The sequence below is a fragment of the Benincasa hispida genome, chromosome 8, assembly GCF_009727055.1.
Source record: "Benincasa hispida cultivar B227 chromosome 8, ASM972705v1, whole genome shotgun sequence".
Lineage (NCBI taxonomy): Eukaryota > Viridiplantae > Streptophyta > Magnoliopsida > Cucurbitales > Cucurbitaceae > Benincasa > Benincasa hispida.
In genome coordinates, this window is record NC_052356.1 from 50,377,133 (window position 1) to 50,402,401 (window position 25,269).

Consider the following 25,269-nt stretch of genomic DNA (forward strand, 5'->3'; position numbering starts at 1 on the left):
TTGTTGTCCTAGAAGACCAAGTTCTCCTACTACCCCATGCATTTTTTGAACATGTAATCGTCTTATGAGTACACATCTTTATTGTTCGTCTTATGAGTACACATCTTTATTGTTCAATTAATTTCACCTCCTACTGGCCAACTCTCCTATAAATAGTATTCATTTTATGGATTTTGTAAGGTGGAAAAAGATTGGTCAAAAATTCAAAAGTTTGGGAGAAAATTTCCATTTTCATATATTTTTAATTTCTTATATTATTTTATTTATTATTATTATATTATATTTTCTCCATATCCATGTTTTATTGTGCTCTCCAATTTTACAATACGTTATCAGCATGAGCTCCTGACATTTTCCTCCATTGAAGGTAGGTCAGATTTTTTTCTCTTTATTATAATTAATAAATTTAATGTTATTTTTCATATTTAATATTTATTAAATTTCTAATATAAATACAATATTTTATGATAGTGCTGCCATGGCGAATCTCACAAAATTAGAATTTGTCGCCCTTAATATTAACAGCAACAATTATTTGTCATTGGTGCTTGATGTTGAAATCCACCTGAATGCTAGAATCTTGGAGAGACTATTAAAGAAAAAAATACTACATCCAATTAAGACAAAACAAACGCTATGATTTTTCTTTATCATCATCTCCACGAAAGATTGAAAAGGGAGTATCTTACAATAAAAAATCCCCGTATCTTGTGGAAAAATTTGAAATAGAAGTATGATCATCAAAAAACATTTATTCTTCCTAAAGCTCGTTATGGGTGGGTGCACTTGAGGCTACAAGATTTCAGATCAGTAAGTGATTACAACTCCGCATTATTTAAAATTAGTTCGAAATTGTTGTTATGTGGAGAGAAAATTACTGACGTTGATATGTTAGAGAAGACATTTTCTACATTTCATGTCTCAAGTATGCTCCTACAATAGTAATATCGAGAGAAATATTTTAAACAATGTTTGAACTAATTTCATGTCTTCTCGTGGTCGAACAAAACAACGAGTTATTAATGAAAAATCATGAATTTTGACCAACTGGGACGACACCATTCCTTGAAGTAAATGCTATGAATTTTAATAATAATCGTGATCGAGGTCGTGGTTGTGACCATGGTAGAGGAAGAAATAATTATTATTTTTGTGGTAGTTGTTCTAATCATTCAAATTTCAAAAGAACCACATAAAATGATGATCACAAAAGAAAAACTCCACAAGATAAGAGGAAGAAATAATTATTATTTTTGTGATGGTTGTTCTAATCATTCAAATTTCCAAATTTCAAAAGAACCACACAAAATAATGATCACAAAGGAAAAACTCCACAAGATTAAAGGAAGAAAAAATTATTATTTTATTTTCGTGGTGGTTGTTCTAATCATTCAAATTTCAAAAGAACCACACAAAATGATGATCACAAAGGAAAAGCTCCACAAGATAAGAGTTCAAAAAGTCTTGAAAATAAATGCTTCTGATGCGGAATGACTAGGCATTAGTCACGTACTTGTCGTACGTCAAAACACTTTGTTGATCTCTATCAAGCATCCTTGAAGGAAAAGAGATAAATGTGGAAGCAAATTTTGTGTACCAGAATAATGACATATTTAACCCATCCCATATGACAAATTTGGATGTGGCGGACTTCTTTGAATCTTCTAAGGAGAAAATCGGTAGAATTGATGGAACATCAAATGTTTCCTTTGACTTTGAAAATATCTAGACTTACTGTTTTTTTTTTATCTCCATGTTTTTTTTCCTCTTAGTAGATGTTAACTTTGTATATTCTAAATGTTGTTTTTTTTTTATTGTAATTATTTTCTTTTAACAAAGAAACCTGGATCATTTTCATATGTTGGGTGCCTAAAAAATGAGTAAAGATGATCTATGTCTAGAAGATAGTGCAACTACACATACAATACTTACAAGTAGAAAATATTTTTCCAAACTGACAATACTGGAAGAAAAAGTCCATACAATATCAGGTTTGGAGGGCGAAAGAATGTAGTTTGCAAAAAAGAAAACCTACAAACTGGTGTGATGCTTACTATACACTCTTATGCTTAAGCTAGAGAGTGAAAAAAAAATATGAAAACTAGAGAGTTTGAAAGTAGGTTTCAAGTTACCTAGGTCCTCTCATGTTCCCTTTCGAAATCCATTTATCTGATAACCTATATAAGGAATTCTTGGGCTCCAGGGCATGCTAGTATCACAATCATATTTGAAGGAAGTAGAATGTGATCCCACTAATGCAGACTGTGTAGTGGCGACATGCAAGCATCGATACATTAGGAAAATATACAGGGCCGAGAGAAGTGTTGTGATGCAACTAAGGAGGGTGGTGCATCATCCAACACACCAAGATAAGTGGACAAGCTTGCCAAGTTGAACATTAAGCAAGAAGACAAGCACCAGTGTCATTAGTGGTATCAATGACAAGCTTAGTGGGGGCTTGATGGGACCTCGGGCTATGACCTCAAAAGTTGAGGTTTCGTTGTGAGTTTGGACAAATGGATTTAGAGTTAGATACGTAATGGTGAAATATGCAAGCACGTTGAATTTCATGTTAATCGGAATTCAGACAGATGCTTTATGTTGGTGAGTGATCATTTGCCACATTTCCTATGCATGGGTGACAAAGAGGAAAATATTCAAAATGTACTATAGGGAGAAGGCATGGTGTCATGTTGGGATTGATGTCCAAAATCTCATAGGGTCTTATAGTTTGTAAACGTTGCTGTATTGAATTTCATTTACAGTCTTGGTAGGTTTTATGAACTATGCTAGTTGGAAAAACACGATAAACATGATACTGATCATCGATGACCTTAGGTTCGTCCTTATGGAGGAATGTCCTCCTATTCCACCTCCCAACGTCGCTCAAAATGTTCAAGAGGTGTACGAGAAATGAACACGGGCGAATGAGAAGGCTCGAGCATACATCTTGGCCAACCTTAACAACATTTTGACTAAGAAGCATGAGCCCATGATCAATGCACGCGAGATCATGAGTCCCTAAGGGGAATGTTCAGACAACCGTCCGCAAGCTCAAGCACGACGCTCTAAAGTTCATCTTCAACTCCAAAATACGTGGTAGAGATGAACGGGTTGAGCATCGATGAGGCCAGCTAGGTTAGCATCATTTTGGAGTCGTTACCAAAAAGCTTCCTTCACTTTATTAGCAATGCTATTCTAAACAGGGTTGACTACAACCTTACAACTTTACTCACGAGTTGCAAACATTCCAATCCTTGCTGAAAAGTAAGAAGAAGAAGGTTGGTGAGGCAAATGTTGCTTCATCTTCCAAGAAGTTCCATAGATGTTCGACCTCAGGAACTAAGTCTGCACCTTCTACTTCCGGCACTAGCAAGTGGAAGAAGAAGAATGGTAGTAAGGGAAAGGGGAAGGCACTTGCTAACCCACAACCTGCCACTCCATAGGGTAGGCGACCAACGCCGGTTGATAAGGGAAAATGTTTCTCTTGTCAACCAGGATGGGCACTGGAAGTAGAACTGCCCACGTTATTTGAAGGAGAAGAAGAAGAAGAAGAAGAATAAGTCCAAACAAGGTAAATATAATTTACTGGTATTGGAGACTTGTTTGGTGGATAATGATGATTATGCCTGGATTATTGACTCTGCGGCCACTAACCATGTTTGTTCTTTATTTCAGGGAATTAGTTCCTGACAGCAGCTTGAGGCTGGTGAGATGACGATGCAAGTTGGAACCGAGCATGTCTCAACTGTGGTAGTGGGAGGTCTCCGGTTGACTGTATAGAATAGGTTTATCATTCTGAATTATGTGTATGTAGTTTCTGAGTTAAAGAGGAATAATTTCTGTGAAGTCGTTGCTTGAGTGTCAATACACCTTGATTTTTTCAGTAAATAAAATGTTTATTTTGAAAGATGGTGTAGATATATATTCAACTCAACTGGAAAACAATTTGTATGTGCTAAGGCCGTTAGCAACAAATTCCCTCCATAACATAGAGATGTTTAAAACTGCTGTAACTCGAAACAAACGACTTAAAGTTTCTCCTAAAGAAAATGCCTAACTTTGGCACCTACGTATAGGGCACATTAATCTCAATAGGATTGAGAGGTTGGTAAAGAATGGACTTCTAAATGATTAAGAAGAAAATTCTTTACCTGTGTGCTAGTCATGCCTTGAAAGCAAAATGACTAAAAGACCTTTTACTGGAAAAGATTATAGGGCCAAAGAGCCTCTAGAGTTAGTGCATTCACACCTTTGTGGCTCGATGAATGTGCGAGCCAGGGGAGGCTACGAGTACTTCATCAATTTTACTGATGATTGTTCGAGGTATGGGTATATTTATTTAATGCAACATAAGTCTGAGTCCTTTGAAAAGTTCAAAAAGTTCAAGAATGAAGTTAAAAACGCATTAAATAAAACAATTAAAACACTTTGATCGGATCGAGGTGGAGACTTTTTGGATTATGAGTCTAGAAATATTTGATAGAACATGGAATAGTTTCCCAACTCTCAACACCTAGTACACCTCAGCAGAATGGGCATCAGAGAGGAGAAATAGAATCTTATTAGACATGGTTCGATCGATGATGAGTTATGCTTCATTATTGAACTTGTTTTGGGGTTTTGCGGTAGAGACTGCAGCATACATTATGAACTGCGTTTACTCCAAGAGTGTTGCCAGAACACCTTTGGAGTTGTGAAACGTGCATAAAGCTAGTTTACGTCACTTTCACATCTGGGGTTGTCCAACACATGTGCTTTAGGCTAATCCTAAAAAACTGGAACCATGTTCGAGGCTTAGCCTATTTGTAGGCTACTGATGACATGCAGAAATGCATGCCATCTTAGTCCTTTTACTTAGAATTATGAAGGTTGTTAGGTAGAAATTACGTCGATCATGATAGGAATTCATGAGAAAAGGAGTTTGCGTCGATCAACATGGCGAATCTCAGCTGACCCATTACTATGCGTTAATTATGCGTTCAATATTCTATTTTTTTAGCCAATGCAGGAAATGAATGCAAATACGGAAATCGAACTATCGCATAAACGACCGCATGCGGAGAAACACTCCATCACAGGGCAAACACATCGATCAACGCATGGATGTTGCGGTAATCAGTCGTATGCGTCCATCGCATGGGAGTTGCTCTCGTCAAGCGATTGCGGTCATCATGTAGAGTTGCGGTGTTAAGCGAATGCTGCCATTGAATGATTGTGGCTACGCGACAACGCATTCTAATGGGATCAACGCAAGGTAGGTGGAATGAACACATCAACGCATCTACCTCGAGAAAATCCAAAGATGATGTTGACATTTCACCTACCATGCCATTAGTAGCAGAGGTTCAGAAAGGACGAACGTGTCGAATGTTAGACTCAGAGCAGTCCAATTAATGCTGTCGGCGACCCAAGCTCTATAAATAGAGGCCGATAAGCTGAAATTCAATCATCCGAAGATTATCCCTCCACCGGGGATTTTCCCTGCGATCCAGACAAACGTGTGAGAAGATGGCTGTGAGTTCTTCACCTCCTTCAATCATGCCGAGTGATGACCGAAACCTTCGACCAGAGTTAGATCTCGAGAGAGTCATCTCCTATGCTCATCCATGGCAACACCGACAGCCTTGACGCACATCCACTGGAAGCAAATCTTTACTTCCAGCCGGTCATTTCTCTTTCCTTTCTTTTTCTATATTGTATTGTATGACATTTGGAATTAAGGGATTAGTACAATTTTTTTCAATGCATTTCTCTGTTTCTTCGCCTCCATCTCCATCTTCTTGCTTGGCATCATTACTTTCATACAACACTTAGTCAGATTACTTGGGTATTGTATATTTAGTCATGTGGATTACGAATATGAACCATGTAGCAACCCACCGTGAGGTGTGCGTTGCGTGAGTGTGTGAGTAACTTTATTTGCTTAGTGTAAAGCTGCTGCAACACCTTTCTATAGGCTAACGAATTGCTTGTCTATGAGTGAAATCAGCAACAATCAACTGCCTGGGAGGGTAAGTGGTTGGACGCATTAAGCAAGGTATGCGTTGTTCACTAGGGATAGTAACAATCTTGCGTCAACCAAGTTCATGCATTTGTCTTGCCTTATGTTGTGCTCAACACCCCTTTAGAGCTACTCGAGAGAGAGTCTAAAGAAAGAACCTAATGACTTGAGAGAGCTAGGTTAGAATCTAGACTTGGGAGAGCAAGATTAGATCGACATAAGCAAGAGATAGGGAATTAGAGATAAGCTCTATTTGTCAACACTGCATCGCATGCACCCTAGGAATAGGAATGATGATATGTGGTCGCCTTGTTTGTATATCATCACATAGACAAGAATTAGAGGCTTATGTGTAGGCCCTATAGACACCTCTGCACATACATCTCATGCATTCTAGCATTAGAAGCCGTAGCATTCACACCGAGAGGTAGTTTACTATTGTATAAGTGTTGTATGATCGCATTAGTTTGCGTTAACTAGGGTTGCCTTTGCGGTCACTCTTAAGTTTTGCAATGAAAACATCTCCACATTTTATCCATTTTCCCATTCATTTATTTCATATCAAGGTTTGTCGCATCTCTACCTTTCATGCATATTCTCACTGCGTTGTCTGTTAGATAGGAGTAGGAGTAGGATTAACGTAGCAATATCCCCTCCATTCTTTTATTCAACCGCCGCATGCACAATCACCACAAGCATATAGTTGCAAGTCTCTATGTTTGACCTCGGATTACCCGAGAAACTTGCGTCCATGTTATACTTGGCATGAACACAAGAAAACTTGTGGCAAGATGCATGGTCATCACATACAATTATTAACACATATTCATTCTAATGCATGACCATCGACACATGACTAACAACGTATATCTTAGGAACATGCATCGTATACCGCATTCAAAGGAAGTTGGTTGTCGAGTAAAATTGACTTCCAATTTCCCGTCATCAAGTTTTTGGTGTCGTTGTCGGGGACTTTAGCAAAATAGTTGTTAACGGTAATTTTTGTGAATTCTTTGCAGAACTCTCAATCTTTGGTGAACTACGACCCGGAGATTGAGAGAACATTTCGAAGGAGAATATTGAGAGACCGCCAACAACAACAAGAAGAAACACCAAGAATGGCGGAGCAACCGGTAGAAAGGGCCGCTAATGTAAACAATATAATGCCCAACCCCATCCTTCTGGCGAATGGCCGCAATAGACCCATCAGGGACTATGCGTCACCGAACCTCTACGATTTCTCTCCAAAAATCATGAGGTCGATGTTAGATGGATCGAGGTTTGAAATGAACCCAATAATGTTGCAGATGATCTAGGCTGCTGGGAAGTTTGAAGGAAGGCGTGGCGAAGACCTGTATGCCCACCTCTGAAGCTTCATAGAAATCTACAACACTTTTGTGTTCCTAAATATCTCAACCGAGGAAGTTTGATTAACGCTGTTTCCCTTTTCTTTGTGTGATCAGACGAGGAATTGGGCATACTCTCTCGAACCGGGGGAGATAACTTCGTGGGAACAGGTGGTGGAAAAGTTTATGAAGAAGTATTTTCCACCATCTGAGAATGCTAGGAGAAGAAAATTGATAACAAATTTTGAACAAGAAGATGACGAATCGTTCAGTGATGCTTGGTCGAGGTTCAAACGGTTAGTAAGAGACTATCCACACAATGGCTTACCAGACTGCCTGCAAATGGAGATTTTCTACCAAGGATTGAATCCCTCTTCGCAGACCGCTGCCAATGCGGCAGCCGCTGGTGGTCTGCTAGACAAAACATACGAGGAGGCTAAGAACATACTTGATCGCATTTCCAAAAATCATGAAGACTAGAGGGAAAACGATCAGAGATCAAGACTCAAAGAAAATAACGCAAATAATGGGGCCATCGCATCCCTGCAGAATCAAATGACTGCGATGATAAGTTTAATACAAGGCATCACAATTAATAATACAGGAGAGAAGAAGGGGCAGGTCAGCGCAATTACGCAGACGAACGCAAGTTGTGTCCTTTGAAGTGATGCTCACCCAATGGAGGAATACCCAACAAACCCACAATTGGTATGCTTCATGAGAGATAATCCCTATTCCAATACCTACAACCTCGGGTGGAGAACCCACCCCAATTTTTCTTGGAAGAATCAACAATAGACTTTTCAACCTGTGGCGTAAAAAGAAGGGCCACAAGGATTCTTTCAACGCAGCAACGGTCAACAGAGCAATCAAGCAAGCAGCTCACAACAACCACCGCAATCTTCTTCTTTGGAGAGCCTACTGAAGTAATATATAGAGAAAAACGAGACGGTGCTTCAAGGTCAGGCCGCGTCCATCTGCAATCTTGAATTGCAAATAGGCCAGATTGCGAGTGAGCTAAAAAGTCGACCGCAAGGAGCGTTGCTGAGCTCAACTAAGCTCCCTCGCAATGCTGGGGGCAATGGAAAGGAATAATGCTTAGCAGTTTCCTCGCTAAGTGATGACACGACTGGGGAAGTAGGGAAGAAGCACATTGCGACCAACTTGAATGCGGTGAATACCAAAGACTCACTGACCTATAGTTTGGAAAAGCCCGAGGAAATAGACCCGGAAGTTGTGCTCACCCTTAAGCCTCTGGATCTTGAACCCGAAGAAGCTCAACCACCAGTGACTCCGCAAGGACTGAAAAAGGAATAAAGTGAGGAAGAAAATATCGTAATAGTGACTGCATCGCAAAATGCTATGATCCCACCTAAAATGGGCGACCCGAGAATCTTCACAATCCTATGCTCTATCGGAGAGACCTTCAGTGGCCAGGCACTATATAATCTGGGGGCAAGTATAAACATAATGCCGCTATCAATCTTCAAACAATTGAATACCGGCCCACTTATGCCCACAAAGTAAACTCTCTTGCTCGTGGATAGATTTCGAATACATCCTGAAGGAGAGTTGAAAAATGTCGTAATCTCAATTGATAAATTCATTTTGTCGGCAGACTTCTTCATTTTGGATTATAAAACGGACGAAGATGCACCCATCATATTAGGACGATCATTCCTTTCAACCGGTCGCGCTCAAATTGATGTCGCAAGGGGGAAATTATAATGAGGACTCATGGGGAAAAGCTTCGGATTAAGGCAGTGAAGACCCTTGAAGACAAAGAAAAGAGAGAAAAGCCACCCTGGACATAAGCAAGCCAGCCGAAAATAAGTGGTCCTTGCATTATCAAATGATCGCAACTTATCAGGGATGCAAGTTTTGGGAAGCATCAACTCTTCAATTCTTCTCCACTATTCAGAATTTTCACTATATCTTTTCAAACTTGATATACCTTATTTTACTATTATTGTTTTTATTTCTATTTTTACAAAAAAAAAAAAAAATTGCGTTAACGATTTTTCTTTTGTTTAAAATAATTTGACCTTCTCTTTGTTTTACTTACAACGATCGAGGTGCTGGATTGTGGCGATGTTACGCAAAGAAGCATTCATTTTATCCTATCACCGCAACCCAAAGAAGAAAGATCGCCGTAAGGATGGATGCGTCAACACAATGCAGGCGACAACGCAAAATTTGGGGGTGTACTCTTCCTTATATTTATTTCAAATTTTGCACTATCACATTGCATTTCGCTTTTCAAAGTTTTATCATCGCATCCTTCTTGATTACCGCAATCATTTAACAAGTAGATAAATTTAGTAGTTTACCGCATTCAGTTTCTTTACCAAGTAAGATTTCAATGATGAAATTTTTTTTTTATGCAAGGATAAATCTTTTGTCACCTCGGTAGAAATTTTCTTTTTGAAATAAATTATGTGATGTTCCAAAATTTAGTAAAGTCCTTTTGAAAGTTAAACTTGCAGTCCCTAGGTCTTAGAAATATTTTAAGAGTAGACTTGAATAAGACTTAAGAAAATTCTAGTATATAGGATTTGAATGAAGTATCCTTGAGAAATCTAGGAAAAGAACTTTACGGTTAACTTGCTAAAGAAATCTTTAACTTATGCTTGAGGACAAGCATTGTTTAAATTTGGGGGTGTGACAACGGGCAGAAATGCACGTTATCATAGTACTAAGTTCTTAAACAATGTTGGATTGCGTTGATAGAATATGTTAAATTGCATCCATTAAGCATAAATTCTACAATATTGCGGTCGCATGCGTCCAACGCATTAGGGCAGTTGATCTCTATATTTTTGTGCAGAATAATACGTTAACGCAATAAAAAGAATGCGATCATAGGAATACATCGGTCAAGCGCAACTTCACCGCAAGACTTTGCGTTGATCGTGCTCGCAAACATCCACCCAAGAAGAATCACCGCAACATGGTGGACGCATCCGAACGAAAGGACAATTAAGATCAATGGGACAGAAAAGCTGACAGCAGTCGAATCCAAATTAAGTGACAGCCGATAATGGTCACAAAGTACATCCAACTTTATCGGTGATAACTATCTGGCGCATCAGTCAGAATTAAAGCTTCCCATCTGTACAACCAAGAGAGAGAAGCCGCCTTTCACCTTTGATGCCCTATAAATACCAAGTGCATTCTTCAGAGAAGGGTTAAGCAGTTGATTACTTCATCATTTTACAAGTTCACACCTCTGTTCATAGTTTTCTTTTCCATTTCACGGCGAAGCTAGAGAAGAGTGATGACGCAGGAGATCGTCCAAGGCGGCTCGAGAGAGAACCTTGGGGCATAAGAGCAGAGAGCGGGTTGACTCTCACGAAAGCGAGAATATCTTTAGAGCACGAGTAGAACAATGTAACACCTGGTGGCAAGAAATTGCTCCAGGCTCTTTATTATACTTGCATTGTTATTCTGTACTTCATCTTTTATCTATTCAATGGAAGTTCTATTTCTATATCTGCTCACTCTCTTAATACGCATGAATAGCTAAACTAGTTGAATGGGTTGAGAAGAACTAAGCTAACATGATTTAGGAAGTTCATTGCTTGCGATTTTCTTGTTTTATGCTATGCGAAACATCCCTTTAGAGTTGCTCGAGAGAGAATCTAAAGAAAGAACCTAATGTCTTGAGAGAGCCAGGTTAGAATCTGACTTGAAAGAGTAAGATTAGGCCTGCATAAACAAGAAATAGGGACGTAGAGATAAGCTCTGTTTGTCAACTTGCATTGTATGCATCCTAGGAATAAGAATGATATTATGTGGTTGCATATTTGTGTGAATGTCATGTTGTCATTGCATAAATAGAAATAGAGGTTTATGTGTAAACCCTGTAGACTTATCGCATATTTATCGCATGCGTTCTAGCCTTAGAAGCCGTGGCATTCATGTCGAGAGGTGGTTTACTATTGTATACATGTTGCATGATCGCAAGGCATGAACGAAACCTAGGGAGTGTTAGCCAAAACCATTATAAACCCGTTCACCGCATATTCATCGTATTTCCCGTTGCCAACTCTTTCCGAACTCTTCCGTATTTATTATTATTTTCATTAACGCAACAACAAGCCAATCACCTTATTTATTTTACCGGTTACTGCAAAGTTTTCATAAGAAAATTATCAATGCAAACTATTTTCACAAGTCCCTGTGATGGACCCTAGACTTACCAGGAAACTCAGAGGAATTTACACTTGAATTCTACTGGGGAAACTTGAGTGCACAACATAATTCCATCAACGCATATCATCCATTTTCCACACTTGATAAAATAACGCATCAAGTTTTTGGCGTCGTTGCGGGGGACTTGGCAACCAAATGTTCGTAAGTTTTTGTGTCTTTGTGAGCAAACTTTTTATCTTAGGTATATTGCAGCTTGTGCAACCAGGTTGTAAACAATATTGAAGTGTAGGCGATGTGGTGAAAGCCAATGTTGACCCCAAGATAGAAGGGCAATCAGTCGCAAAAGAACTGAAGGAAGTTCTAAGCTCATGGTGGCCAACATGCACTCAACAATTGCTGGAAGTTCCAATGGTCAGGACAACTTGACCCAAGCAGTTGAGAGCCATCTCTTGCATGGAAGACTCCTTGCAGTGACAACACTCCTATTTTTCCATGGACATCTTCTGCTATATCTTTACTTTTCTTTCGTAGTATAGTTTATTTATTTTATTTTCATTGTTATTTTGGATATAGCTGCTTCCTTGGTTGTGGTACGTTTTCTCTTGTAGGTGCAACAATAAGTTTCCTCGGTTCGTAGTTCAATCGAAGAATTCCTTTCACCCTTCAACGCATGGCTTCAATCGCGTGGACGCCAACGCATGAGCACATGCGTTGTTCTGTCTAAGGTTTTTTCTTGTTATCTTGTATGCCTTATCCTTTTGAAATTCTTTTTTTTTTTCTGATTGCATTGGTTTGCGATGTTTCTATGATGGTACGTATAGTTCACCGCATTTTCTAACTAATCAGCGCAAGGTATTCTTTACTTTTATTAGCTTCTTCAAATTTTAAAAGTCTTAAGTTTTATTTTGCGCAAACCTGTGTTCAAATATTTATTATCGCATTCTTCTAATTTTGTTTTTAGCTTTGCGGTGAGAATGCTGCCAACCTCTAAGTTTGGGGGTGGCAGCAGTCTCGAAGAATTGCGTTCATTATATTGCGATCATTTGAAAAAAAAATTAAAACACTTTGATTTGATCGAGGTGGAGAGTTTTTGGATTCTGAGTTCCAGAACTATTTGATAAAACATGGAATAGTTTCCCAACTCTCAACACCTGGTACACCTCAGCAGAATGGGCATCAGAGAGGAGAAATCGAATCTTATTGGACATGGTTCGATCGATGATGAGTTATGCTTCATTATTGAACTTGTTTTGGAGTTTTGCGGTAGAGACTGCAGCATACATTATGAACTGCGTTTACTCCAAGAGTGTTGCCAGAACACCTTTGGAGTTGTGAAACGTGCATAAAGCTAGTTTATGTCACTTCCACATCTGGGGTTGTCCAACACATGTGCTTGAGGCTAATCCTGAAAAACTGGAACCATGTTCGAGGCTTAGCCTATTTGTAGGCTACTGATGACATGCAGAAATGCATGCCATCTTAGTCCTTTTACTTAGAATTATGAAGGTTGTTAGGCAGAAATTGCGTTCGTTTTCGATTCTGATAGAAACTTCCATGAGACAAGAAGTTTGCATCGAATCAACATGGCGCAATCTCAGCTGACCTGTGTACTTTTGCGTTAATTATGCGTTCAATTATTCTATTTTTGTGAGCAATGCAGGAATATGAACGCAAAACGCGAACGTGACAATTGCTTAGACGACGCATGCGGAGAAACATCTCCATTGCAATCGATCAACGCATGGATGTTTGTGGTAATCAGCGTATGCATCCATCGCATGGGAGTGCGCTCGTCAAGCGATTGCGATCATCAGTGTAGAGTTGCTGGTGTTTAAGTCAAGTCTGCGAATGCGACATTGATTTTATTGGGCTACGTGATAACGCATTCTAAGAAGATCAACGCAAGGTAGTAGAATGAACGCATCACAAAGCATCTACCTCGAGAAAAATCCAAAGATGATGTTGACCATTTCACCCTACCATCGCCATTTAGTAGCAGAGGTTCAGAAAAGGCCACGAACGTGTCGATATTTAGACTCAGAGCAGGGTCCATGTGGCTGACCCAAGGCTCTATTTAAATAGATGGCCGATAAGCTGAAATTCAATCATCCGAGATATATCCCCCACGCGGGATTTTCCCCGCGATCCAAAAATGGTTTACAGACAAACGTGTGAGAAGAAAGGATGGCTGAGAGTTCTTCACCTCTTTCATTCCATGCCGCTAGTGTACGACCAGAGCCTTCTGATCGGAGTTAAGATCTCGGGAGGGAGTCAGCTCCTCACCCATCCATCTGCACCACTCAGGCAGCTTGACGCAAATCCCTGGAAGCAAATCTTTGCTTCCAGCCGGTCATTTCTTTTTCCTTTCTTTTTCTATATTGTATTGTATGACATTTGGAATTAAGGGATTAATACAAACTTTTCAATGCATTTCTCTTTTCCTTCGCCTCCATCTCCATCTTCTTGCTTGGCATCATTACTTTCATTGCAACACTTAGTGGGATTACTTGGGTATTGCATACTTAATCATGTGGATTAGGAATATGAACCATTTAGCAACCCACCGAGAGGTGTTCGTTGCGTGAGTGTGTGAGTAACCTTATTTGCTTAGTGTAAAGCTACTGAAACGCCTGTCTATAGGCCAACGCATTGCTTGTCTATGAGTGAAGTCAACAAAAATCAACTGCTCGGGAGGGTAAGTGGTTGGACGCATTAAGCAAGGTATGCGTTGTTCACTAGGGATAGTAATAATCTTGCGTCAACCAAGTTCATGCTTTGTCTTGCCTTATGTTGTGCTCAACACCCTTTTAGAGCTACTCGAGAAAGAGTCTAAAAAATTAACCTAATGACTCGAGAGAGTTAGGTTAGGATCTAAATTCGGGAGAGCGAGATTGATCGACATAAGCAAGAGATAGGGACTTAGAGATAAACTCTGTTTTTCAACACTGCATCGCGTGCACCCTAGGAATAGAAATGATGATATGTGGTCGTCTTGTTTGTGTATCATCACATAGACAAGAATTAGAGGATTATGTGTAGGCCTTATAGACACCTCTGCACATACATCGCATGCGTTCTAGCATTAGAAGCCGTAACATTCACACCGAGAGGTAGTTTACTATTGTATAAATGTTGCGTGATCGCATTAGTTTGCGTTGACTAGGGTTGCCTTTGCGGTCACTCTTAAGTTTTGTAATGAAAACATCTCCGCATTTTATCCATTTTCCCATTCATTTATTTCATATCAAGGTTTGTCGCATCTCTACCTTTCATGCATATTCTCATTGCGTTGTCTGTTAGATAGGAGTAGGAGTAGGATTAACGTAGCAATATCCCCTCCATTCTTTTATTCAACTGCCACATGCACAATCACCGCAAACATATAGTTGCAAGTCTCTGTGTTTGACCTCGGATTACCCAAGAAACTTGCGTCCATGTTAGACTTGGCATGAACACAAGAAAACTTGTGGCAAGACGCACGGTCATCGCATACAATTATTAATGCATATTCATTCCAACACATGACCATCGACACATGACTAACAACGTATATCTTTGGAACATGCATCGTATACCGCATCCAAGGGAAGTTGGTTGTCGAGTAAAACTGACTTCCAACAAGATTTGTTGAAGACCTGCTACCTCAACAAGATTTGTTAATGTAAGTTCATCTAGTAGGTTAAATCCACCTCAAGTATTGAGGGAACCTCGACGTAGTGGGAGGGTTGTGAACCCACCTATTTGCTATATGTGTTTAACTGAAATCCTGGCTATGGTAGCTGATGGCGAGGCTGAGGATCTGTTGTCTTACAAGAAGGCAATGGAGGATGTTGGCAGAGATGAATGGGTCAAAGCCATGGATCTCGAAATTGATTCTATGTATTTCAATTCAGTTTGGAATCTTGTAGATCAAACTGATGGAGTTAAACCTATAGGTTATAAATGGATCTATAAGAGGAAACGAGGTGCTGATGGGAAGGTGCAAAGCTTTAAGGCTAAATCGGTGGCAAAGGGTTATACCCAAGTAGAGGGAGTCGACTATGATGAGACTTTCAGTAGTTTTCCTAGGTTAAGAGTAAAAGGTTTGCAAGCTGAATCAGTCCATTTATGGACTGAAACAGACATCTCGATCTTGGAACATAAGATTTGATACTACGATCAAATCTTATGGCTTTGACCAAAACATTGATGAGCCTTGTGTCTACAAGAAAATTATCAACAGTTCAGTAGTTTTCCTAGTGTTGTATATAGACGACATCCTACTCATTGGGAATGACGTAGGTTTACTGATAACGGGCAGAAATGCACGTTATCATAGTGCTAAATTCTTAAACAATGTTGGATTGCGTTGATGAAATATGTTAATTTGCGTCTATTAAGCATCGATTTCATAATATTGCGGTCGCATGCGTTCAACGTATTAGAACAGTTGATTTTTGTATTTTTGTGCAGAATATGCGTTAACGCAATGCAAGAATTGTGATCATAGGAAATCATTAGTCGAGCGCAACTTCACCGCAAGGCTTTGTGATGATTGTGTTCGCAAACATTTGCCCGAGAAGGATTGTCGCAACTTAGTCAGTGCAACATGGTGGGCGCATCTGGGTAAAAGGTTAATCAATCGCGATGGGACAGAAAGCTGATGACAGTCGAATCCAAATTAAGTTGACAGTCGATAATGGTCACAAAGTACATTCAGCTTTTTAGTGACAATTATTCGGCGCATCAGTCAGGAATTAAAGTCGTCCCATCTGTAAAACCATGAGAGAGAAGCCGCCTTTCACCATGGACACTCTATAAATACCAAGGGCATTCTTTAGAGAATGGGTTCACCGTTTCTACAATCTTTTGTTCCACAAGTTTACACCGCTGTCCATAGTTTTCCTTTTCATTTTAAGGTGGAGTAAGAGAAGAATGGTGGTGCCGGAGATCGCCTAGGGCAACTCAAGAGAGAACCTTGAGGCGTAGGAGTAGAGAGCGGGCCGACTCTCACGAGAGCGAGATTATCATTTTGAGCACGAGTAGAAAAATAGTGTAAACGCCTGGCAGTAAGAGATTGCTACTAGGCTCTTTATTCTATACTTGCATTGTTATTTGCTACTTCATCTTCATATTTATATAATGGAAGTTTTATTTCTACATCTGTTCACTCTCTTAATATGCATGAGTAGCTAAACTAGTCGAATGGGTTGAGAAGAACTAAGCTAACATGACCTAGGAAAGTCATTACTTACGATTGTCTTGTTTTATGTGCAAAATACCCTTTAGAGTTACTCGAGAGAGAGTTTAAAGAAAGAACCTAATGACTCGAGAGAACTAGGTTAGAATCTAGACTCGAAAGAGCAAAATTAGACTTACATAAACAAGAGATAGAGACTTAGAGATAAGCTCTGTTTATCAACTTGCATCGCATGCATTCTAGAGATAGGAATGATATTATGTGGTCACCTTATTTATGTGCGTGTTATCCTGTCATCGCATAAATAAGAATAGAGGCTTATGTGTAGGTCTTATAGACTTATCGCATATATCTCATGCGTTCTAATATTAGAAACCATAGCATTCGCGTCGAGAGATGGTTTACTATTGTATACATGTTGCATGATCGCAAAGCATGAACGCATTCTAAGAAGTGTTGGCCGAAATCCTTCTCAACCCGTTCACTGCATATTCATCGCATCTCATGTTTATCAACTCTTTTCAAACTCCGCCACATTTATTTATTTTTCATCAACGCAAACAACAAACCCAACAATTTATTTATTTATCTGGTTACCCCAAAGTTCTTCACAAAAATTACCAATGCTATTTGTTTTCACAAGTCCCTGCATTCGACCCTAGACTTACCAAGAAACTCAGAGGAATTTACACTTGGATTCCGCTGGGGAAACTTGAGTACACAACACAATTTCATCAATGCATATCATCTATATTTCCACTTCATAAAAGCAAGCATCATTTACTGACTTCAGTTAAGAATTGGCTAGCAACCAAATTCCAAATGAAATATTTAGGAAAGACTTAGTTTATTCTTAGGATTCAGATCTTTTAGGATCGAAAGAAAAAAATGCTAACACTGTCTCAGGCATCGTACATTGACAAGATGTTGATCAAGTACTCGATGCAGAACTCCAAGAGGGGCCTATTGCCTTTTTAGCACAGAGTTACATTGTCTAAGGAACAGTGTCCTAAGACACCTCAAGAGGTTGAGGAAATGAGACAGGTCCCTTATGCATCCGCCGTGGGTAGTTTGATGTATGCAATGTTCTGTACTAAACCTGACATCTGCTACGTTGTGGGGATAGTAAGTAGATATCAGTCTAATCCAGGATAGGGTCATTAGACAGCCGTCAAGAACATCCTCAAGTATCTTCGGAGAACGAGGGACTACATGCTTGTGTATGGTTCTAAGGATTTGATCCTTACAGGATACACAGACTCTGATTTTCAGACTGAAAAGGATTCTCGGAAATCCACTTCAGGTTTAGTGTTCACTCTTAATGGAGGGGCTGTACTATGGTGAAGCACCAAACAGAGGTATATCGCTAACTCCACCATAGAGGCCGAGTATGTAGCGACTTGTAAAGCTGCTAAGGAGGCCATTTGGCTTAGGAAGTTCCTGACTGATCTAGAAGTTGTTCCAGACACGTCTAGGCTCATCACCCTTTATTGTGATAATAGCGGTGTTGTTGCGAATTATCGTGAGCCTCGGAGTCATAAGTGCGGCAAGCACATAGAGCGAAAATACCATCTCATTCGAGAGATTGTGCATCGAGGGGATGTGATTGTCACGAAGATAGCTTCAGAGCACAACGTTGCTGATCCGTTTACGAAGGCCCCCACGGTTACAGTGTTTGAGGGTCACCTGCAGAGTATGGGTCTATGGGACAGACCACGACTGGACTAGGGTAAGTGAGAGATCTTGTATTGGGCATTTGTGCCCTAGTTTATTGTTTTATGTACTTGTAATGTGATTATCTTGTACACCCCACTAGCTTTAGGACAAATGGGAGATTGTTGGGGCTGATGTCCTAAATCTCGTAGGATCCTATAGTTTGTAAACATCTGTATGAACAAACATTATTGTGATTTATAGTATAAGATATTTTATTCAATTCAGTCTATGAAATATGGATATTTTAGTTGCATTAACCACAAACCAATAAACTTAGATCATTGGTTATCGTTGTAACTTAAGCATGTATGTGGAGACATACAAGTGGATCGTGCCTTAAGTGATAACCTAAATGGTCTATAGTATATGAATAAAAGAGGGATATCTTATCCTGGTGACATTACGAGTGTGGTCTGCTTTGTAGGTGTTAAAATGTTGTAAAGTGCTAAAAATGATCTGATCCTAATCATTCGTGTATTAAACATGCGAGTGGGGATACTTTATACAAAGAAGTTTGTATAAGATCGGACCACGAAATGTTTAGTCTTGTTATATAACACCATTCATAATTGAGACTTTCATTTCACTAGGATAACCATAGGTAACATGACCTTAATCCTAAGTGAGTCGTGAACTCCTACTTATGAGGATGGTCCTTTGATTTGCATGGGTGAGAGTGGCCAAATCGCCGACTTAAACCAACCACTTTGGAGATTCGTCTGATTAAGGAGCTGGGAACTCAGTCACACAAGACGAAATTCACTCCTTCTCCGAAGCAGAAGTAAGTAAATAAATTACTCCCTTAAGGAATGATTTTGGGGCTTGAACAACGTGGCACCACACCTTCTATTGACCCAATAAGGGTTTAGTCATAGTGGGACTATGATCTATTGTTCATTAGAGGAATCAGTGGTACTTAAGGAGTTAGATATAACTATAGGGGCAAAATGGTAAATTGACCCAGCTATACTTACGAGCGATTTGTGAAGGGTCATCATACTGTTGATTGGTTATATTCAATGGACATAGAAATATATCTATAGCGCGGAGAGTGCAGTTATCAGTCTTTAGTGCAGTACTCGACAGTTAACGGATGGTAGATATTGTGATTAAAGAGTTTAGTCAGTTATTCACGTATTGTTGGAGCTTCAAGCTACAGGTCCATAAGGTCCCCCTGGTAGCTCAATGGATTCAAGTTGAGAATCAGTTTTTGGGTTAGTTTGAAATGTTCAAATTAACAAGAGAGAATTTGATTATATATGATATAATTCAATTAATTCAATTATATGTGATATAATTGATTTAATGTATTTGATACATTATTATTTGATTGGAGGAATTAATATAAATATGATTTATATTAAATTCCATAAAAAGAGAAAAAGAACTATAGTTTATATGTTGCATATGATGCAATATTAAAACTATCAATTATAAATATAATATGATAAGTTAGTTATTGTATTTATTTATAATTTATTAATTATGAGATTATTGATTATTCTTTTTCTCCAATAACCGACTTCGTAGGTGGTTACTTAATTATTACGGCAACCGTGAGATAAAAAAATTTGGATTTCAAAATCTCATACAGAGCCCACAACTCCTGGATTCTCACACCGAGAATACTTGATCGTCTATTCGATCATTTCTTCCTTCCATTCCTTCATCCCTCTATCCAAATTCATACAGAGCCCATAACTCCTGGATTCTCACACCGAGAATACCAAGGTAACCTTATGGTGGTGTCAAGTCCTGTTCGAGGATCGAGGATTGAGTTGTACTCGCTGGTGATCAAGAAACTTCCAGTTGCTCGTTGCGTTTGTGCTGTTAAACAATAAAAGGGTTCTTCAAAGGTATTGTTTACTCGATCTATTGTATGTTTGTTAAGAAGCATGCTGTAATTTATCTTTATGCATAATCGTTTCTATTTGATTGTACATGTTTATATTCTTTAACACTGGAGTTTGGAACGATCTGCTTCCGTTCACTGGTTCTCTAGTTTTAGAGATCCTTCAGTCAGCTCTCCATTACCATTGAACCTCATGACCTAAGTGAGTTATCCTATGGCATATGCATATGTCATGGTGTGGGGGAGCGTTGTAAGACTAAGGTCTTGGGCATCTTCCATTGAGAATGGGATCTCAAAGACAGTGTCGGACGACTCGATAAGAGATTAATATGTCTAAATAGATGGATGTTCAAGAAGTCTCGAGTTGGAAAGTTGCCTATAGGTCGATTGACGATAGTTCTTGATTAGCGTGTCCAAGTAGAAGAGAGAAAACTAATGACATCTCGATACTCGGGATGACATCTAGAAGCTTCAATAGGACTCAATAGGTTTGGTTGGCACAATACTTGCTCGAGTTGTCCCGATAAGCATTATAGTGAAAGGTAGAGCCTGATAAGAGACCATTAGACTGGTAGAAGAACGGTAGGAGCTAAAGTAGACTAGTAGAGCTTGATAAGCATTATTATGTCCCAGAAAACTTTGATAAATGTTCGTATCACTCAACTAATTCTTGTAGATTGTTGTAAGCCTGTTTTTGCCCAATGAAGGGTTCAAACTCATCTCGGTGAAGTTTCAAAGCGATGTAGGAGTATGAGGGTTGTGTTATTGGGAACTAAGATGATGAACAGAGATACAACATTGCATTGTGAGTTGCATATGAGGGAACTACACATACGAGCGACATGTATGGCTGAATGACGTTCAGTTTCACATAAGTTAGTTTGGTTGGGGATGAAAGAACCTCGCTTAAGGTCCAACGAAGCTTTAAAGAATCGAGCAAAAAGTAGATTGGGACTTGTGTTTCCCTTAAGGCTTGCCATGATCGAGTGTAAATCATAGTGTCGCTCGGTTAAAAAAAATACGACCATGACACATGGCACCCCTTGGCGAAAGTTGGGCTCATCAACCTCACTTTTGAAGGATGAGGAAGGGGTTGATCTCAGCTTCAGTAGAGCCCAAGATCAATAGGAAGTTGGACTGAAGGCCCAACTCATGCCATTGAGTCAACTAGGCTCCTCAACATCAAAGGCTAGTTAACTAGTCGTCACATCAATCAACTTGCTACATGTCATGCACAAATTTATTCAAGTATCGCATTACCAATTTTTCTTTCAAATCTTATTTTGCCCATAACTTTCTTGTTTGACCTTCGATTTGAGTGATTCAAAATGTGTTGAAAACACTTTTCGAGTTCCACACTGTGGATACTTTAGAATACTAAGATAATTAGTAAATTAATGTTTGCTATCATCAAAACCTATGGTATAATTGATGCCCATAAAGTTAGCAATCTCTCCATTTTTTATGATGACAAAGTACACAAGAAAAATATAATTAAAGTAGAATATGTGTAAGAATATTGAAAGAATTAAATCATATTTAGACATCAAAGAACACATTTCTTTTTCTAAACAAAAAGGCTAAGGCTAAGAAGATGGGTAGGCTAAGGCAGACGGGGGGTTGGATCCTCTCCCTTGGCCCGTCATGATCCTATATTGGTCTCGATCCGTTTTTCTTGTTCCCTTAGGAGGTATTTGACTTGCTAATATTATAAGTTGGTGTTAAATAACTCAACCTACTATTGAAGTTTACACATTTATCGAGAAACTGTATATTCTCATCTTCATCTATTTTACACATTCATGAGGAACACCATCTATAACTTTACATCCGAAACAAAGATTTTCTACTCCAACATTTTAATTATAGACTTCTTAACTCAACTCAATGCTCCAAATACCCCTTTATTGATTAGATTTTATCCTTTTGGTAAAAAATCATTAATAACATATATTATAGACTCCTACAAATGATAAATTCTATCACAAATAGACTCATACCAATAATATAATCTATCACTAATCGATTCCAAGAGCTGAATCTAAATTTTACTATATTTGTAAATTTTTTTACATTATGCTATATTTACTAATATATTGGATATGATTACCATATTTACAACGGCCTCAATTTTAGTTAGGGATAAAATGAACACACATCTTTGAATCTAACAAGTACTATGTCAGTTCATTCATGTTAGCTTAAAACTGTAATTCAACCATTAAAATAAACTGAGTTCGGAGACATCGGAGATCAGAGATCTCCAATCCAATTTGTTTTACTAAAAAAAACCCGCAATTCAAAAGTGAAAACAAAACAAAACCATCGTTATGGAATAATTATGACACGTATGACGTGTGAAGTTGGAGGATAAGGGCAATAAAGGAAAAGCAAAATAATTCTAGAAAGAGCTCAAAGTTTCCGAAAGAAACAGATGCAAAAAGTGGAGGAACTATTTGTAAATATGTCTAAATTTTGCGTAGGGAGGAGTAGGGAGAAGTTATCTGTTTCCGATTCACCCTCCATTGATCACTGCCTTCGAGAAAATGTCAGCTTATTTGTGGAAAAGCTTCGACGAGGATGAAGATCGACCGGAGAAGCCTCGGCGATGTGGAGTTACCGAGATGAGAGGCCCTCATTACACTCTCTCAAGCCAAAATGTTATTCAGGTTCGCGTGTTCTTCTTCTATATTTCGGGCGAGCGAAGAATTTTGTATCCATGTGTCCATTTCTTTGTGTTACGGTGTTAGATGATTTCCGCTTATTGATCGCTTGTTTCTCTTTTTAATATCATTCCCCAAATTGGTACTGTGAAGGAAATTTTTGAGTCTGTGGGTCAATTTGTCGATGGGTTAAAATTCTCCGGGGGTTCTCACAGCCTGTTGCCGAGGGATTTTATGAAAGAGGTGACGGAAATGGCTCATCGACATGACATCTATGTCAGTACGGGTGACTGGGCGGAGCATTTACTTCGCAAAGGTCCATCGGGTTTCAAAGAGTATGTGGAGGTGAGAAGAAGAGGAATGCCAATAATTTTGTTGTTTTTAATTCTGTGACAGAAGCTGGTGTGATAATTTGGTGTATGGTGTTTCTAGGAATGTAAGCTCTTGGGATTTGACACTATTGAGCTCAACGTGGGATCACTTGAAGTTCCTGAAGAAACTCTTCTGAGATACGTGCGCTTGATTAAGAACGGTGGCCTTAGGGCTAAGCCTCAGTTTGCAGTTAAGTTCAACAAGTCTGATATTCCCGTCAGTGGCAATCGCGCATTTGGAGCTTATATTGTTCCAAGACCACGATCTTCTGGTAAGGTTGCCATTTGCAAATCTGTTCTTCTCAAGAAATGGGTCTAGGATTTGCTTTGGGTTTTGAAAAACCAATCAGATAAACTGTTGACTGTTCTAAGTTTGTCATTTGTAAGATGATCACTCGAGTGCAGAACATAGTTATTAAAATAAATACATTGAATGCAACGATTTCTTTATATTCACAGATTCAATCATCAAAATTTCGCTGACAAAAAAGGGTATAATCATTTGATGGCATGAAACAGCGATCAGCCATCTTTGTATTTCCATGGCTTGCTCTGTTATGCAATCTGCATTTCTAGTTCTCTATTTGGTGAGTTTGATACTGAATACTTGGAAAGAAAAACTTCCAATCTTTTGTTATGGTTTAATCAAGATGGCCTTTGATCCTACTGCATAACTACTGATATGGTGATTCTATCTAGCCTTGCAATTTGTCATAGATGGAATTGATTTTCATAATTATTGCTCTAGTTGTATTTTATTGCATGCTTGATCTTATGAAATCAAGTCAATTTTATAATCTTAAATTGATATTGAATTTGAAGAATATAGAATCAATGGCTTTATTTTGGGCATTGAAATCGAAAAACAAGTTGAACATGGCACTACAGGTGCAATGTAGTTCACTTGCATCATGCCCATAGCTCATTCTTTATTAGTCTTGATAAGCTCTCTAAACCACAAAGCCTTTTCAATTAGTTTAGCTTTCGTTGACAAAAAACAGTCTCTATGGCCATTGTTTGTAAACCTTGGGCTTTTGTCACTGTAACTTGCAGAACTTGTAGAAGATGTTGATCTTTTGATCAGAAGGGCTGAGAGATGCCTAGAAGCTGGGGCAGACATGATAATGATCGATGCAGACGATGTCAGTAAACATGCCGAGTCTCTTCGAACAGACATTATTGCCAAGATCATTGGGCGTCTTGGTCTAGAGAAAACGATGTTTGAAGCATCGAATCCCCAAACATCAGAGTGGTTTATCAATCATTACGGGCCAAAGGTATGAAAAGATTATCTTCCTATGGTTATATTTTCAATCCTTTACTCAATGACATTCTTGTATGTCCTGTATTTAGGTGAATCTTTTTGTGGATCACTCTCAAGTTATGGATCTGGAGTGCCTTCGGGGCCGCAACCTGGGTAAAAATCATTCATCTATTCTTGGTTCGTCCTACCTTCGGATTTGAAGTCTGTGTCAACTCCAGAGATTTATGTTGGGTTCTATATATGAACTTCAACATTGCATTGTTGCAGTGTGTTTTGATGCTTTTAGATAAATTGCAATACACCCTTTTTTTCTCTTCTTGATCAGAACTCCAAAATGTATTTCTTTACTTTTCTTTAGTAAATGAAATGGTTCCTGGATGAATGAAATAACATATTTTGACTGTTGTATCAATTTTATTATTTTAATTTCAATAACTATTGAGTACAAATTGGATTGAAATTTCTCTCCGTGATTTTTCTTGGGAAGGTTATTGAGATAATAAGGAATATTTTAAAAGGGGGCAATTACAAATATAGGGATATAACATAATGCAAAAGAAATTGTTAATATAACAAAATTTATATCTAGCTTCAAAGTATATCAATGATAAAGTTTATCGATGATAGGAAATTATCAACAATAAAGTCTATCACTGATAGATTTTACTATTGATAGTAATTGATTTTTTATCACGGATGGATTCATATTAGTTGTACAC

At 38.7% G+C, this 25,269-nt stretch overlaps 1 protein-coding gene and 1 non-coding gene across 2 annotated transcripts; one reads left to right on the forward strand and one right to left on the reverse strand.

The window, feature by feature from the left end:
* Positions 1–7,569: 7,569 nt before the first annotated feature.
* LOC120084260 lies at positions 7,570–7,676 on the reverse strand. The gene has a single exon (XR_005483626.1). It is a non-coding gene; the product is annotated as a small nucleolar RNA R71 (small nucleolar RNA).
* A 15,122-nt stretch (positions 7,677–22,798) lies between these two features.
* Positions 22,799–24,962, forward strand: LOC120082694 (protein HEAT-STRESS-ASSOCIATED 32). Its single transcript, XM_039037973.1, has 5 exons — positions 22,799–22,921; positions 23,069–23,260; positions 23,348–23,558; positions 24,340–24,563; positions 24,640–24,962. Exons 1-5 carry the CDS (start codon positions 22,799–22,801, stop codon positions 24,748–24,750), a joined length of 861 nt encoding a protein of 286 aa, XP_038893901.1. The 3' UTR covers positions 24,751–24,962.
* The last annotated feature ends 307 nt before the right edge of the window (positions 24,963–25,269 follow it).